At 40.4% G+C, this 18,042-nt stretch overlaps 1 protein-coding gene across 9 annotated transcripts in view; it reads left to right on the forward strand.

The window, feature by feature from the left end:
• Positions 1–18,042, forward strand: part of LOC101466122 (ninjurin-2) — a 38,098-nt gene that overhangs the window by 18,690 nt on the left and 1,366 nt on the right. For 2 of the 9 annotated variants that reach the window (XM_012918340.3, XM_004548221.2), the window contains exons 2-4: positions 15,622–15,758; positions 15,901–15,980; positions 16,252–16,415. In XM_012918340.3, coding sequence (XP_012773794.1) covers positions 15,622–15,758; positions 15,901–15,980; positions 16,252–16,406 — 372 coding nt within the window. In that variant the 3' untranslated portion in view covers positions 16,407–16,415. Of the gene's footprint in view, positions 1–15,621; positions 15,759–15,900; positions 15,981–16,251; positions 16,432–16,721; positions 18,041–18,042 lie in introns of those variants that run through there. The other 7 variants (XM_004548214.4, XM_004548215.3, XM_004548219.3 and 4 more) reach the window with 6 other exon arrangements.

The following is an 18,042-nucleotide window of genomic DNA, read 5'->3' on the forward strand; positions in this document are numbered from 1 at the left end:
TCCAACAAAGGTCTTTAGCCTGCTCCCATAAGAGCAAACAATTTCACCATAAAGAGTCTTTGTCCAACTTGCTCTTTACCCCTAACCTCTTTGAAGGTGTTGACAACTCAAAAAGCAATTTAAAATGGTATAATCTACCAAGAAAAACAAATGGTATTTGCGATTCCCTGGTTAAGCGAGTGCATATATATATAACTGCAAAGCTCTTTTTATGACAGGTTAAACACTGCAGAGATGGACAAGGAATTCCAGCTATTGCTGCCATTGCTGTGCTCACAAAGACTCGCTGACATCAGGCTGACAACTTTCCAAACATGCCTTCCTTGTAATAGCAACTTCAAGCAAACTCTTAACAATGAGTAGGATACTTTTGCAACTCAACAAATCATGGTGGACGTTACTGTTACCAAGGTTCTTTTAACACGGCATTGTGTGAGGTACATGTGTATGATTTAGTGTATATGTGCGTTTACGTGCATTTAAAGACATAAATGTGTTTCCACAGCGTGTGGACCCGCCTGGAGACAAATGAATGTCACCATCATGCAAATCATGTGTGTTTGAGTGCGTGTGTGTTAATCCTCAAACACACAACCTGGTGGCACGCTATTTTAATGTTATCTTTTTAGCCTCTATTGCCTTTCCATCCATGCTTGAAGAGGAACAGTTCCTCCTGTATGCACGGGACACGTTTCATCAGTCAAACCAAAATCGTAACACACAAAATGAAAACTTGTCTGGAATTGATGATTCCTTTCGCCCTGTTGTTGATTCTTCTTGGATCAGAGCCTAAAAATTTGGAATTGGCTTCGCTTTTTCAAATCTGCTTTGCTTGACTTAACTTGGAGAAAATCTGACTGATTTTTTTAAAAATCCCTCCCGCTGTTTGGAAAATAATGAATAAATGAGATGCCATATGTTACCTCTAATTTATGCGTAAAGCAGTTGCTGCTTGTCTGAACTGAGCTACGGTGCAAATTCTTTCTTCTGTAACGTGGAAAGCTGCACTATATGGTTATGTGAACCTCACATAAATCTTATGTAATTTTTATGGGCCCATAGGAGATCTCCTTGGTCCTAGTCCAACAGAGTTACCTCATTTTTTCATAACAAAGGTTAACTCTGCTGCTGCATGCTTGTCATTCACACTCTCCATCTCTGAACTTCACTGCAGAGAAAACACTTTGGAGACAATAAGAACATTTCTGTTTATTTGTGTGTTTGTTATGTTGCCATGCCAGCGTGTAATTTATCAGAACGCACCGATGGTGCACATACTCCTGGCATGTGATGCACTCCCATATCCATCTGACACTCACACACACACACACACACACACACACACACACACACCTGCTGCACGCTTCTTCAAAGGTATGTAGCATTCCAGATGATCCTTTAATACTAAGAAAAACACACCTACCTCTTGTGAAACAATCTTATAGTGTGACTGCCCTCAGAGGAGAAACACTTATTTTTGGATTCGCACACACACACTTAAAAACATAGGTACAGACCAGCACCTTGAGCTATGATCAGAATGTGTCTTTGCATGCTTTAACGGGTTACCCTTTCTTCTTATATTGTGACTAACTGTAAATTGGGTCTAATTTTTGTAGTTTTTGTGGATATTAAAACATCAGATCTTGTCAGTCTGCATCAACGACTCCAAATCATCTGCAATGCATCTTTCCAATAGGGGATTCGACTCAGCTCGTTGCTAAATGGTTGTATTCTGGTTATAGTCCTGCATAAAAGCAAAGGAGCCAAGTGCCTATGTCAGCTGTTGGACTCTGAATGTAAGTAGATGATGTGAATTTCTGCATAAGTCAACAGCAACAGGTTTGTGATTGTCACCTGTTTGGCAGAGTTACTCATGAGATCATCACAAACAGATTGCATGTAATTGCCAACTTGTCCCCATTCAGTTGCAAACTGATAGCAGACTGATGACCATTTAATCACCAACTTGACACACTGTAAATGACTGCAAGTGGTTATAGACTTGGTCCCTGTCTTCAAGGCAACCGTTTTAAAGGCAATAAGATTACATACGATTGCAATAACGCTGCTTGGTCTCAAACCACTGTTTGTGAGATTGTAGCATTAGACACATGAATTAAATCAGACTGTTGGTCAGAGACAAAAAACTGTCTTTTCTCACAAAAATTGTGAATTCAGTTCAGATGAGCTGATATGTGTCTAACTTATTATTATTACTGCAACAAGACGATCCAGTTTTTATAAACTTTTATTCTTTAATGTTATTTTCCTGAATTAAATGAAACCTTAAATAAACAGCAATTAAATTCCCCAGGACCCAATAGGAGGTCACACCATGCCTCTGGTTAGGTTAAGGCAGGAACAGCACTTTGGCAGACTTAAGCCTAGATTAAGACTTAAGTGTGGTCACAAGAATAACTCTCGCGCTAAGCATCTGATGCCAAAATTTGCGTCATTTTTTAGGAATAGGTCGTTTAGTTGAGTGTAAATGAGTGACTGTTCGGATGCCCCCCTGCAGAGCTGGAGGGGCCAGCTGGCTGAGTCACTGATATGAGACACTCTGTCAGACCATGTGGTTATAGTGAGGAATGCTGAGAGTCAAATGATATTATATCACTGACACGCTTGTTCTCCTCCGTCCAGATGGCAAATGGAGGCTTAAAAGGTTAAAGGACTTTGAGTCATCAACAATGTTAAAAAAAAAAAGAAAGAAAAGAAAGAAGGAGTAAAGAGCTCTGTCATAGCCGTTTTCAAAATGACATTATTACATACTGGATTTCTGGATTTTCATAACAGATGCAGAAACATTAAGTATTTTAACGATGTAGTTGGATGGAGATGGAGCTCATTTTAATGGCTTAATGCAATGTGTGGTTATAAAATAATCACAGTAGTACTTTGCTATACTTGTTGTTTAATAGCCACACTTTATATGACCAGGCAACATAAATAATCCCTAATGTGTGTCTACCTTAAAACTATTGGAGAACAGCACCTAAGAGAGTCTGTTTATTTCAATCAATTACTGTATTCTCTTGGTTAAATAACCAGTTGTTTCCCTCTATTAGTGATTTTTACAGCAAACAACATGATCAAAAATTGCTTTGAAACATGATTATGCTTCTATACTTGTGAGGACCACTCTCTGATACATTTTATTTGCTTTCCCCTCACCTTTATCTTCACAACCCTACTGATCCTAGCCCTAAAGTTCAGAGCTTTTTAAAGGGTAGGTTTTTTTGCGCTCAAGTTGTAAACTCACAAAGCACCTATATTCAGATGAACATCATGTTTAATTATAGAAGCAGCTATCCTCCTACTTGTTTTGCTACTAGGAAAATTTATTTTGATCACCACAAAGAGGCGGGGGAGGAGAAGGGGATCAGACAGCATCAGCTGGTGCTGACGTGAAAGGGTTTTATTTATGATCCATGAATGTTTGTAAGAAATTAAGATTTCTGCTGGTTTGATACAAATATAATACTTTTCTGTCTGACTGTCAAAGAAAGTAGAGCTGGAAAGAAAGAGGTGATTTATGTGATAGATAATGAGGGTAGAATACAAGAAGAAGGAAAAGGTCAAATGGTCATATCTGGGGTATTAAATTGACTTGTGGGACTTTCCATAGATAGCAAAGTAGGGAATATCTTAATTAGGGAACATCTTTTGTTTTTGTTTTGGTGTCTGTGGGAACATGTGGTCCACTACATGTAAAGACCAGCCTCATGCTCATATTATGTGCTGTTGCTGACTATTTACACGGTTTTTCCGTGCACTTTTTTGTTAGCTAACTGGGGGAAAGGTCAAGGGTCACACTCTCTCAAGTTGCAAACCTACAGCATGTGTTGTGACTGAGAGATAAATGCTGTGTGTTCGTGTGGCTGTGTGTGCGTGTATAGATAACAGCCTATTTCCTGTCTTTTCAATGTCAAAGTTCAGTGGGTTGTGTGCACGTGTGCGAGTTTATCTTCTTTTTGTTTGCTTCTGGACTTGAGTCGTGTTCACTGGCAATATCCCCTGTCCAATTCTCACAAACACACAAACTAAACGACCTGAAATGAAGCATTTCATGTGTTTCGTATGCTAACCCGAGCCCCCAAAGGAAACAAGCCCAGAAAATGAGAAAAGGGCTCATTAACTGGCACTTAGCAGTCAGCTGACTTCTAAGAGTTTTTATGATTCAAAATTAGTTTTCAGTGTTTGCCCTGAAAATTGGTATTTTTTAAAGTAATTCTGTATTGAAGTTAAACACATTATATAAATTATGAACTGATAAAGTTGAGAAACAGATGAGCACATATAACTACTGAGAATAACTACTGTATTTACTTCCTCTTCTGCAACTTCTTAGCTCTTTCTCTGATATTTCATATCATTGTTATGCAGATGATATTCAGCTATATATCTCTTTGAGCCCACCTGATGTTTCTAAGCTCCAAATCTTGGAGTCCTGCTTAGATTCCGTTAGAGATTGGATGGCTGGTAATTACCTTCAACTAAATGCTGATAAAACGGAAGTCATTGTCTTTGCTCCTGAGAAATTTGTTCCCCTCGTGGTTAAAAATCTAGGCCCTCTTGCTTCTTACATTAAATCCTCCATCAGGAACCTTGGTGTTACATTTGATCCAGCTCTGATGCTGGACACACGTTAAATCTTTGGTTCGCTCTTGTTTTTACCATTTAAGAAATATCGCTGAGTCCCATTGTGTCACGTTCCGAATTGGAAATGATTATTCATGTTTTTGTTTCATCTCGCTTAGAGTATTGTAATTCCTTGTTTACTTGCTTAAGTAATGCCTCCCTGGAACAACTGCAGGGTGTTCAAAATGCTGCTGCTAGGCTTCTGATAAAGCATCACAAATACTCCCATGCCACTCCCCTGCTGATTCAACTGCATTAGCTCCCTGTCAAGTTCAGGGTCCATTTTAAGATCATAATCATGACTTATAGGGCCCTACATGGTGTAGCTCCAACTTACATAAGTGATCTTCTTCTTCCTTATCACTCCAGCAGGTCCCTGAGGTCTTGTGACCAGGGGTTGCTGGTTGTCCAGCAGACAAGGTTAAAAACAAAAGGTGACAGAGCGTTTGTATCAGTGGCTCCCAGACTCTGGAACTCGCTCCCTTTGAGTTTGAGATCTGTGGACTCAGTCATGTCTTTTAAAAAGCAGTTAAAAACGTATCTGTTTAAACTTGCTTTTGGTTGACTTTGTTTTGTTTGAGATTTTAATGTCTGTTTTCTGCCTTTGTAAAGCACTTTGTGATTTTATCTTGAAAGGTGCTATATAAATAAAATTTTACTTTACTTACTTTACTACATCCCATCATTACCTGTCATCTGGAGCAGATGGCAAATGTGGCAGCCTTCAAGTTAAAATCAAAATCCATAATGGATTTGAAGGGTGACAGGTGGGTACACCCTTGGCAGGTTACCAGTATAGGATAAAACGTCACATCTTACACCCTTAATCTGGAGTCATTTGTCTCATTTTTGTTTGGTTGTTACCACGCCTCAGATAAAGAAACGTCACTTTAGCTGCTAGATGCTCCTGTTTGGTTTACCAGACCATAGACTGTATATAACAGATGGAAATAGCCACTGTGACTCACTGATTTGTTGACTTCTATTTCAAACTCTTGAGACCCTGTGTCCTCATAAGGAGACATTACATTTGGACTTTTCTGCACCTTCATACAGTGTTTGATGCTTTGTGACTCAATAGTGCTTTTAATAGTTTTAAATTTACACCAAAACTTAATAGTTTTCCCAACCACTGTGGCCTGGCACAGAGGTGTGCTGTGAGAAATGATCAGGTGTGCCGCGGAAGATTATCTGGTTCCACCTAATTAGTACTCTAAGTGACCGGCATGAGTAACGGGTAGAGCAATTACATTCTCTTGCTCTAGAGGGCAGTAAAACTACCTGCTCTAATTAAATGGGTTGCCAACTGGCAGTAAAACAGAAGAAGTGAGACAATGCTGCAAGTAATAGCGATAGATAATTACTGAAATGAAAAAGTGGTCAATCTAACCTGGGTCTTGGAGAAAATTCTGACCCAGATGAAGGCCCTAGCATGAGTAGTGGTCAGAAAAAGGAAAAAAGGTATACTGGGGACTAACCAAACCAATTCCGCTATCCTTTCTTTAAGTGATGACGTGATGAATCCTGCTTCCGGGCCCAAAGTTGTCTGAATTTAATAAGGCTGTTGTGTTTTTAACATGTTTTAATGCTTTGTATCTTGTTCTATTTAATCTCAACAAGCCCCTAAAACAGTCAGTGATCACTTTCAGGCCTCTCTCGGTTTTTATTACTGCTAATCACTTTAAAGCTCAGTTTTTAAACCCTTACAATGTAACTACAGCCCAGCCCATGCAGCAGTATATTAATGACTAACCTCGTATTTTGGATGGATTATCTCGGTGGTTCTCCTGACTGACGTTTGGTCTGTTTACAGCATCCTGCCATGCGATTGTATTTGCCCTTAACCATTAGGAACCCTCACGTTTGAAAAAAGTACTCCGTTCGTTAGCGTTCGTCCTACAGCTTTACTGTTTATATAATGCTAACATAGCTTTGTCGCGCTATCGATCACGTAGCATATCATTATATACCAGCTAACTAAACTTCAGTAACCCTACAAACGTCACTGCTGTTTACTTTCCTGTCTTCGTTTTTGTTGGAAGTGATAGCAGAGCTGTACGTTTTACCGTAATTGTCGGGCTATGAGCCGCTACTTTTTGCACAAGCTTTGAACCCTGCGGCTTTTAGTCAGGTGCGGCTTTTCTATGGATTTTCCATGATTTTTGTGATATCGTAAGACGATTTGTTTTGTTTGTTCCGCTGTTGTACGGCACTACGTTGCCTGGCGGAAGGATCGGGGTTCAAGAGTGGTATGTTAGTCACATGTCCGTCCGCCAGGCAACGTAGTGCCGTACGAAGTAGCGCGAAAAACAAACTTCAAAGTAGCGCTACGCATTCAGCGGGAGGCGTGGATGACGAGCGGCGATAAACTTGCGAAAAGCAAGTTATGCTCAACTCCACCGGTGAATTCTGACAGCGTGGAAAAGTGCGAAAACATCCACGATCACCAACGGATTTTGAAGGGCTGGACTGCTGCATGATGGAGAGGAGGACACCGCCACGGCCCTTCTGAGGGTGTTCGACTCTGACACTGACAACGAGGATTTCTTTGGTTTTGAAAGTGACAACGAAGGAGAGAAGCGGAGAGTGGATGACGAAGCCATCCTGAGCCTGTTCGTTTCCGACATTGGAGAAGAGGACTTTGGTGGTTTTAGTGCGCAGGAAGAAGAGAAAGATGGTGAATGACTGACTTTTCTTCTTGTTAAAGCCGTGTCACTGCACCTGAGCCTAAAAGGTAGTCCGAATCTATTTTTCTGGTGTGCTGTAGGTTACTGTTATGTACTACATGTGCAAATATGTACCCATAACTTGTTTTTCAAAATATGAATAAAAGGGGTGTGTCTCCAAACAGCCATCTCTTTCCTGACAATTCCCTTTGTGCATATTCTCTTACATATGATAAGTCAACATTGAAACACCTGCGGCTTTTAGTCAGGTGCGGCTAATGTATGTACAAAACAGGATTTCCCCCTGATTTTAGCTTGTGCGGCTAATATTCAGGTGCGCTTTGTAGTCCGGGAATACGGTAATTTGTTTCATAAATCCCTCAGTCAGAACATGGTATATTATATTTAAATGGAAGCTAGCGAGCTAACTCCCTGCTAACTTCCAACTCCGTTAAATATTATAAATTCTGTTTTCATGGATGCCTGGATGTTAAACTTAATTGTTACACCTGGTAGAGCAGCCACACTGATCATTTTATTACAGATGAAAGAATTTAGACAGTTTTTCAACTCTCAGTGATGCCGCAGTGATCATTCCACTTAAGGACTTGCAGCAGAATTTGGGCCCAGACACGGCTAATGACGTCAGACTTAAAGACCAGGTATCCGGTTCTTAAAAATGATTAATATGCTTTTTGTGGCATTTTTGTTTGGTGGTGTGCTGTGTGATTTTTCTAATGTGAAATAGCATATCGACGGTGATGCAAATTTGGACTAGCAATAAAAAAAAGTATAAAATGAGTCACTTTTAGCTGGAAAAGGGGGTCCAACTTGTTACACTCATGCCCCGAATAACCTAATAATTATAGAGTCTTACAAACCTTCCATCAAATGGGTGAGCCATGCTAAAAAATTCAGTTGTCATGAAGAACTTTTGTGGGGGGGGGGGGGTGTCAGTCCTTGCCTCTTTGGGGAAAGAAGCCATGGTCTAAGACCACTTAACATTGCGGTACTTTATTTATATGCTTAACACAGAGGAAAGATGGTCAACAACATTGTCGGACATTACTCATAACAGGTAATGTACACACACAAGCTTTTTCCTTCACATCACAAAGGTTCATATTGTTTCTTCCGAATTCTTGCATGTAAGCATTTTCTTAGACTATCATAGGTCTCATGACTTTATGCAGGTAATAGGTCTGATCAGAGATCAACAACCTGTGACTGTGTTTTGGAAATTCTTTGAAGAAAACTATACGTTTGACATGACACATCTTCTTCCAATCTCATGCTTTATTTCAGGGTGGGATACAACCTAATCTAGGTAAGTCTTAACTAGAGACAATACTCTGCTGCCACTCAGCCAGTGAAAGGAAACACATCTTGTCTTACTGCCTTTCTGCCTCCATTTTTGATGACTATTTCTCTTTCTGTCTGTTTCTTTTCAGGTACTTTTCTGCTTTCTTCCAACTCCCTCACCTTAAATGGCAGTTAAAATAAACAGAAAGATGTTGCCTTTAGGCATTGAGAGCCTTGGAAGAAAGAAGAACAAGAAAGTCAAGCAAGTACATTTACACTGAGTCAGATACTCCGTAAAATTAAGATAGTAAAGGAACACCGGAGGTCCACTCCTAGTTGGGTTTCCCTTTTCATTGGCCCTCACAGTGACCAATAAGAGTACAGGGGTGGAGCACTTCCTTTGAAGATGAGGGGGGCCTCCCATGTGGTTTGGTGTGTATGTGCGTGTGCATTCACAGTGTAAAGATGTACAGTTTTGTAAGCATGTTTTTGCGTGTATTATTGGAACAAATGTGCTTGCCAATACACGTGGGGCAACATATTTTTGTATGTGCCTCATAGTATATGCATAAGGCAAGTATGCATTATTTGTCTTATACAGGGTTTGTGTGTTTGGGTGTGGATTGTGTACACTATGTGATATGGCACAGTGCCTATGGTTAAGGTTCAGTGATGGGGGGGTAATGAGTTTTACAGGGGCTCTGTGGTTCTGGGAAAAGTTTACTATATAAATCCAATTTTCAAAACCACAAGAGGAAATAGATCTTCTGTGTGCAGAAATTTAAATTTTCTTCCCACCGTAGTGTCATGATAGGGAACCATTAACTTATATAAGAATATTATTTTACTCTACACTATTTCATAGTAAACATACTAAATTATGGTTACTTTGCATCTAGTAAATTCTTTTGGACATTATGTATAAGAATTTCTGGAGTGGGATCACGCCTCTGTCTAACCACGCTCCTTCCGGTTCTTATCTGTATAGGTTCCACTATTTCTGCAAGCTGTTCATTCTCGTTTACGTACCCCACCCTCCCTCCCCTTTTCAATTCTTTAACTTCTTCACTTCTATTTAGTACACGGGGATCTGCCAGGCCGGGGAGCCGTTGCCAGTCCCCTTCGAGGCCTTTCCCAAACCGCAGCTCAATTCATGTCCAAGTATCACCTTTACCTCCTAAAACGCTGTCAAACCTAAAATGAGGACGTGGGCCCAGCTAGTGAAATTGTTATTTATGGCTCACAATGAATACAAGAATATTCTTCGAGATCCACAAAACAGCCAAAATTCTGTTTTTCATTAAAATGTCATAGGAAATGTTTGATGAAATAACTTGAATATTTTTATTGTAGTAACTCTGGTAAACTTCTTCTTCTGTATCATCATGCCAAGTTTTTACTCGGCCACATTATTAGGTAGGCAAATATCTAATCAAGCAATCACATGACAGCAAATCAGTGCATTTAGGCTTGGAGACAACTTTCTGAATTAAAACTGAACATAGACCATGGAGAAGAAAGATGTTTTTACCATCCATTTTATTACACTTATCCTTATTAGGGCAATGGGAGGGGGCTGGAGCTACCTTAGGGTGAGAGGCAGGGTAAATCTAGGTACACAGACAACCATTCACATTTACACTTATGAGCAATTTGGAATTACCAATTACCCAGCCCCGCTAACAGAAAGGTGCCAGCAGTGGAGTCGAACTCAGGACCTTCTTTCAAACACTGCTGATCTGCTGGGATATTCAATAGTAATTCAAATAGCCACTCACTACAACCAAAGTATGCAGAAGAGCAGTTTTGAGCACACACCATGTTGAAACTTGAAGCAGATGGGCAGCAGCAGAAGTCCACACTGAGTAACATTCTTGTCAGCTAACAGGAACCAAGGCTACAATTCGCATAGACCAGGCTTGGCCAATTCCAGACCTCAAGGGCCGGTGTCCTGCAGGTTTTAGATATCACCCTGGGTCTACACACCTAAATCAAATGATTAGTTTAAATCAGCTGTGATGGATCAAGGACACATGGAAAACCTGCAGGACTCTCGAGGCCTGGGTTTGGACATCACTGGTATAGACAAACCACCCAAACTGTACAACAGAAGACTGGAATAAACTGACTCGTCTGATGAGCCTCAGTTTCTGTTAGTGTAAACAAAATTCAAGCTTGATCCTGCAACAGTTCAGGCTGGTAGTGGCAGTGTAATGGTGTTTTAGTATTTTTTCAATAATTCTGCATGAAAAAAAGAAAAAAAATCTTGGTTCTTCATGATGAAGCTTGTCTCAGATCAGCTTTACAGCCTAAATGTGTGCAACTGTCCTAACCTCATCGAACTGCTTCTCCTAAACCCTGCTGCAAATAAGGACTTCTCTCCGTGTGTGAAACAACAGTTAAAAGAACTGTCTATCATTCAGTGTTAATAAATAAAGATAACTGCAGATTAAGAATGATAAAAGTGCAGTCAGTACATTTAGAGAGACATTACACTAAATGAACACACATGGTAAGTAAATCTGTATAGCCCACTCCAATGTTTTGGTTGTGGTGTGCGTCTATGTGTGTGTGTGTGTGTTTGTGTGGGTGTGTGTGTTTTGGCAGCACTCCCAAGGCTGATGTTGATAAAGTGCGACCACGAGTCCCCAAAGGAGAAAAAAATGGAAAAATGCCAGTGTACAGGCATATTTTTTCCCCATCTCGCTCTTTCCAATGCTGCATATTTTTTCTCACTTCCTCACTACCCACCCTGTGCTTCTCTCTCTTTCTGTGCTCTCTCTCCTAACTCTTACCAAGTTTCTGTCTCTCTCTCTCTCTCTCTTACACACACACTTAAACACAGAAAAGCTGCGGTACATGTGCTCATGGTGTTTTGACAGTCTTACAGTTCTGGGAATTGCCAAGTAGTTTCTCGGAGATCTACGCAGTCTGGATGAAAATGTACCAGAGGATGAAATCAAGCTTTGAGCACTAAAGTACACCACAGGCACTATTTTGATGAAAATCACAACATTATGACAGATAAACTGCCAACCACAGAAACATTTCAAGACTTTATATCCTGGGATTGGTAAACATCTGGATAAAGTGCAATGTAAAGTATATTCAAAAATACCGAGTAAAAACAGAGCTACTTTTTCCTCATTGGTGAAAGGACAGTTTGTTTTGGTTTGCGGCACTTGAACCGAAATGTCAGCATCAACAGCTTGCTCGAGAAACTGCAGCAGCACAGTTATGAGAAGCCACAGACCTCATATGAACAGTGTCAGTGAAAGCTATTTGCTACCAAAGCGCACCTTGCAAATCGCCGTCTCCATGCAGAAGGAACACATCCAGAACTTGTGGAGTGAAAGGAAAGGAAGAGGATGTAAACACAATGGCTACGCTAGCAGCAGTTGTGGTCAGAATGCAAGGAAGACACCTAAACATGTGACCTTTAAGAACGCTGTGTTTACATCCTTCAGAGTGCACCTACTCTACAACTTCTGGAGCGTTTCCATATGTTCACTGAGCCAGCAAACTGGCAAAACAGCGTGATAGCGACTGCTGCCAGGCTTTTACGATCATCCAAACATTTCTGTGTTCTGACCACCTCATCAAAAGCGGACAAATCTGAAACCAGCTTCACTTATTTTAAAGGTGTGTTGAAAGAGAGAGTAAGCAATGTGAGCCCTGCTTACTTTTGCACGGCAGCACATCTGGCAAAGGCCTGTGTGGTGTGGGTGTGCTGGCTCTTGGCTTTTGCAGAGCTACAAACATTTCAGTTCAGAAGATTTGTTGTTGTTCAGATTCATTGTTGGGTTTAAGATAATAAACAAGTGGTTACGTTTATGGAATTATGTTTTAAAAAGGACAGGCTATTAACAGCTTTCTCTTGGGTTGAAGTCCAATGCTGCAGGGCATTCACCCCCCCCCCCCTCCCCCCGAGCCTAAATTATGCCATTACTTATAAAAATAGGAACAGGTTTTGCTATTGTTATGATTTCCACATGATTTATTATGTATTTTGTGGCATGGCAACAAAACACACCACATTTATTCAATAACAGATAATTTCCACTAGAGGGTGTCAAAACCACAGTGTTTATTACTGCATAGCATTACAGCACTGGGTTTGTGGCTTGACCGTGGCCATGTCATGCTTTACCATGATCTATGCAATAGTTTTTGCCTGTGATAGATTATAATAGTAATATCATCCTGAGAGGAAGAGATGAGCCTGATGAAGATGGTTTATATATATAACCAACAAAAGATCATCACATTGAAGACTAACTGCTTCCTAAAAGCATTCGCTCAACACATTGCTCAGAGGTTTTGGTCCATATTGACATGATGTTATCACACAGCTGCTACTACAGGTAGCATACATGATACAAGCCAGGATCAAGCACCGCTTGCATGTTGTTTACATCAGCAGAAATACATCAGCAGAAACTGACACTCATCCAACCACTTAATATTTTTCAAATCTTCTGCTGTCCCAGTTTTGGTGGATTGTCCTTGCACACTGTAGCCTCGGCTTCCTTTTTTTTAGTTCACTCTGTGTGGTCTTCTGCTGCTGTAGCCTATCTGCTAGAGTTGGTCTCTGTCTCGAGACCACTTTTACGTGGTCTTGGTCTTGTCTTGGTCTCGGATCCCTCGGTCTTGGTCTTGGTCTCGCTGTCTCGGTCTTGCTGTCTCAGAGCGACATAGTGGTCGGGAGATTTGGAGTCAACAGTATCCATGACACACAGCATAACGTTCGATAATGTGTCATGCGCAAAAGCATCAGCTCTAAGAGCCGTGCTTAGAGAGTGCTTTGTAGTGAATCAGAAGAGTCGACTCCCATTGAGCGAGAGCCGGCTCCTCACTTCATTTCCTTTCGCTGCTCAGCTCTCACACAGTGGCTCAGCTATGCTCCAATTCCTCCATATTGTGGCCAATCACATGCGAGGATATAGGATAATATCATTATGTCAAAAACAGGGTGAGAGACACGACAGTCAAGTGGAGCGTGCGTCTGTCCTCTCAGTAAGTGAGTGACTCAGTAGACAGCGGTGAGGAGGGCTGTGCGAGTGCATCGCAAAAACACATAAATATGCCTGACACCCGTAAACGAAGCAGCATCTGGCTGCAGTTTAAAGACTTTTAAGTCTCTGTCTCAGTCTTGGTCTCATCTCGACTTTGTCTTGGTCTTGACTCCGACTGTCTTGGTCTTGGTTTAGGCAGTCTTGACTACTGTCTGCTTCAAGGTTCAACATTGTGTGAGTGTTCAGAGATGCTCTTCCGCATACCGTGGTTGTAACGAGTGGTTATTTGAGTTACTGTTGCCTTTCTGTAAGTCACTACCATGTAACTTGCTGGTTGCATTAAAGGCCATTTAAACCTAATGAAAGGCCTTGTGAGTGTGTCTATAAAGTCAGATACTTGCTATAACCCTTCTTAATGCACATGTATATGGAATATACATGGCTTAAAAGCTGAAATTAATATCAGTCGCAATTGGTTGGTGATTATAAAAACAGACGCGGCGCAAACAGAGGAGCTGAAGTGTTAACAATTGCTGCACATGTACAATGTCAGCGCTGTTTATTTTGGAGCAGCAAAGCACATTAAAGCACAGTGAGGTCATGAGGTGCAATGTGCCCTTAGTGTGAATATGACTGACTTCATTTATGTGATCTATGTCTTCCCTAAGTGCATTTCTCTTTCTATGCAGGCTGAAGAAAAACAGATTTATGGTACACATGCATACACACAGCCATCCATTTGCGAACAGAGCACTTTAGTATATAGATAAGTCTTATGTAATCCAATATGTGCATCTGCAGTCTGTGTTCTATAGCAGGACAATTAGATCTAGAAAATTTTAGCCCTTTATATGTGCTGTGAGTCATACAGTAACGTAATGATGCCTCATGTTTTCATTTCTTCTCATCTCACTGCACACGCTCACTATTGCTACCTTTATAAAGATGGTAATGCACATTCTAAGCTCTCCAAATAGTGTAATAGTGTAATTAAAACCTGAACCTTAAAACCAAATCCAAACCTCTGAATAGTCCTTTAAAGGAAAGGAAAGACCACTCAATCTGTCCTCGCCTTAATGGTTTAAATCTCAAATAGGTCCTCATAGCAATGATTATTCAAGTAAACACAGACACACACACAGACACACACACACACACCGTTTTTATTGCCAAATTGCCAAAACCACGAAACCAGGCCGATTCTTCCTTTTCTAGTCAAACTCATCTCCTGCTGCTCTACCAAATCATTGTCCTGGGGAGATAAGAAGATTTGCAGTAACACAGAAGCACAGAAAACCGTACATCAACACACATGCACACAATTTCAATTTATGAAACATGAGCCACAAACTGCCTAATGCACTTCTTCTCTTGCAGTTCTCAAACAGTTAATTTGTCTGTTAATAGATTGCATAGAGTATCAGATGAACTCAATATACCAACTTTCCCACTCATCATATCTCTGGTTTTCCTTTGGTTGCAAATATTGAATATGATAAATAATATAATAGATTATCCTGTAACCGTATCCTTGGTCTGTACTGCCCTCTTGTGGCCAGTTACTTGTTAGAGAAAATGATGTTCAGTACAGTATTTGTCTTAGCTCTTTATATTTGTTGATTAATTGTTTGGGGGTGAGATGAGTGTTTGAACGCTACTGAGTTAAATTTTTAATAATTTCTGATAACTTTAAAAGAAGATCATTTTAAGGAATCCAATTCAGTGTTGTTTAAATAGCACCAATTCATGACAACAGTTATCTGAAAACGTTTTGTATTACAAGGTAAGATCCCTGCTGCATTATAATGGATGGAATGAGTTTAAATGTAGTTTGTAAAAAGCATGGCTTGGTATTTAATAACCAAATGACTGAATATTTGGGACTGCATTTTGCCATCAGTATCTTACACTCTTATACTTCTACTTACTTGAAAAGAAGTGTGTGGATACAATTGTAAGATAACCCACTTGAAATCTGTGTCTCTCTATTGCAGGGTGGTTCAGCCTCCAACCTGAACATGAACCTGTATGCTACTAAGAAAACAGCAGCTGAAGGCATGCTGGACATCGCCTTGTTCCTGGCTAACATTACACACATGAAGACAGTCATTGAACAGGGTGCAGGCTACAGGTACAATATATGTACATATGAAGAAGGCAAAACCGTAATTGTTTACCTGTGAGCTGTTTCTCAATGATCACATTTATGTTTGCCAAAAATATTATCTATTCACTATCCTTTTGTTTGCATTGCATTTCCTTTTCGTTTCTAGGTATTACGCCGCTGTTCTGACGCTCATTTCCTTTTCCCTGGCTCTTCAGATAGTGGCTGGAATCCTGATCATCATAATCGGTAGGCATTATAGATTTAGGCTGGACATCTTCTGACTCAGAAATCTATCTTCCATGTTTTTAACCCATCATATTAACACACTAATTTACTGACACTTGTTTGTAGTCAAATACAGCTAGTGCAGGTTTAAAGGTAGTGGCTTTAGGTATAAAATCCATAAGCAATCTAATGCATTTTATATGCAGGAACTACAGAAACACGATGGTTCCCTGCACTTTATGCTCTCGTTTTGTTGCTATTTTTGGTATGTGTTTGTATATGTGCATTGCAGCCCGGCGAGACCTCAATGAAGAAGCCAACCAGAAGCGCCTGGACAGCCTGAACAACACCCTAACCATCACCATCTTCCTCGTCTTTGTCACCAACATCTTCATCACTGTCTTCGGGATGGAACGCACTGGCCTCTTTGCCAGGATGCATTTCTGACTGTGTAACGTAGGCAATGGTTCTAGTATGTACACCTGTTTAGAAAGTAAGAACAGATTCTGACCCACATAACTAGGTTGTGGTCACACAAGCACACAATCATAACACATGCCAGTGTAACCTATTGTCCAACTCACTAACTAATCAACTATATTACTATTGTATTGTTTAGTTCAGTATGGATGGATTGGGCCAGCGGACCAACTAGATGTGTGTGTCTGTCTCTGTTTTTTTCTGTCTGCATGGTTGTGTTCTGGTTATGTGTGTGTGCAATGTATGTATGCATTTTCCATTTGTGTGTATGTGTGAGTGCAGCTCGACTGGAGCTGACCCGTCTCCCTTCTTGTCAGCGGTGCTTGAACTTCTTGAACAATCTAATTACCGGCATCATCTGCCTCACTTTCATTATCAACATTATTAAATCGGCCTTTGGGACACAGCGCAGCTGCTTGCTGCGATGGCTATTTCAGCGCTTTATTCTATAAGACAGATTAAGCAGACAAATGTATGTACATTGATAAACATAAACATTTGATTAATGTTGCTGATGAAATGTTGAACTTTGCACACACCAAATTTGGCCACAAAGTAGTCCCCTTTAACATTCATTCATCCACAGCCACTGAACAAACAGCTATTACTGTAGCATAATAGCTGTTTGTTCAGTAGCTGTGGATGAATGAATGTTTTTAAAAGGTATACACACTTTACAGTCAAAGATTGCTTCAACATTCAGTCTTAGAGCTAAGTGGGAGCAAGCTCTCAGTCATGCCAGTAAAGTTAAGTTGATTTTTAAATATACTCATTAGCTTACTTGCTAGCAGTGAGCAGCTTCTGTTCGAAGGAGCAGGGCTAACTTTTCCCTCCTGCGCAATCTTTGAGCTCTATCCTTTGCGGTTTACCATTATAAAACACACAGATTTATGGTATATATATTAAAATAAGCTGCTTGCACAGACTATATATAAAAGGTGGGTGTAAAAAACCTAAGTGACTTATTTGTTAGACAAAAATAAGTTGAGAAAGTGGAGCACTAAGATGCTAGCCAATGCGAGCAAGTTTGGCTAGCTAGCTGGTTCTGTAAGCCCAGTCTTTTTTTTACATTTTTCCTGTGATCGATAATTTCCTGATAGTCACTGACTGCTCTCTAAGACTATGTGACTGAGAGCTTATTCATTCGACCCTACCTTGTCACACTTTCAAAATGGAGACAAATGACATCACATGGTTTGCTGTTAAGTTCAATGCAAAACCTCAGTAGAGCCCAAACGTTATTTTGTTACCAGGACGTACATTGGGCATTTTAACAAGGAAGTCTTACAGGACTGGTGTACTTTTTGACCTAGCGTCACAGTGCCAGTTTCTCCAATGGGCACAATACAGAGCTTGCTCATCAATCCAAACTTTGGTTTAATCCTGTTCAGTTTTTATGTTTTACAGTGAAATCTGAACCAGTCAAACTCACATAGACTACAAAGAGGATGGAGGGCAGCATGAGTGATGAGCCAACAATATTGCCGTTGTTTGGATTACTGAACGTTTGTATGTATGGGTTAACTGTGAGAGTGGTGGTTGTGTTTGAAATGTTTGAAATTGTGTGTTTGTGTGTCTGTCTGTGTGCATGTGTGTGCATGTT

This window comes from Maylandia zebra, linkage group LG17 (genome assembly GCF_041146795.1).
Source record: "Maylandia zebra isolate NMK-2024a linkage group LG17, Mzebra_GT3a, whole genome shotgun sequence".
NCBI classification, from domain to species: Eukaryota; Metazoa; Chordata; class Actinopteri; order Cichliformes; family Cichlidae; genus Maylandia; species Maylandia zebra.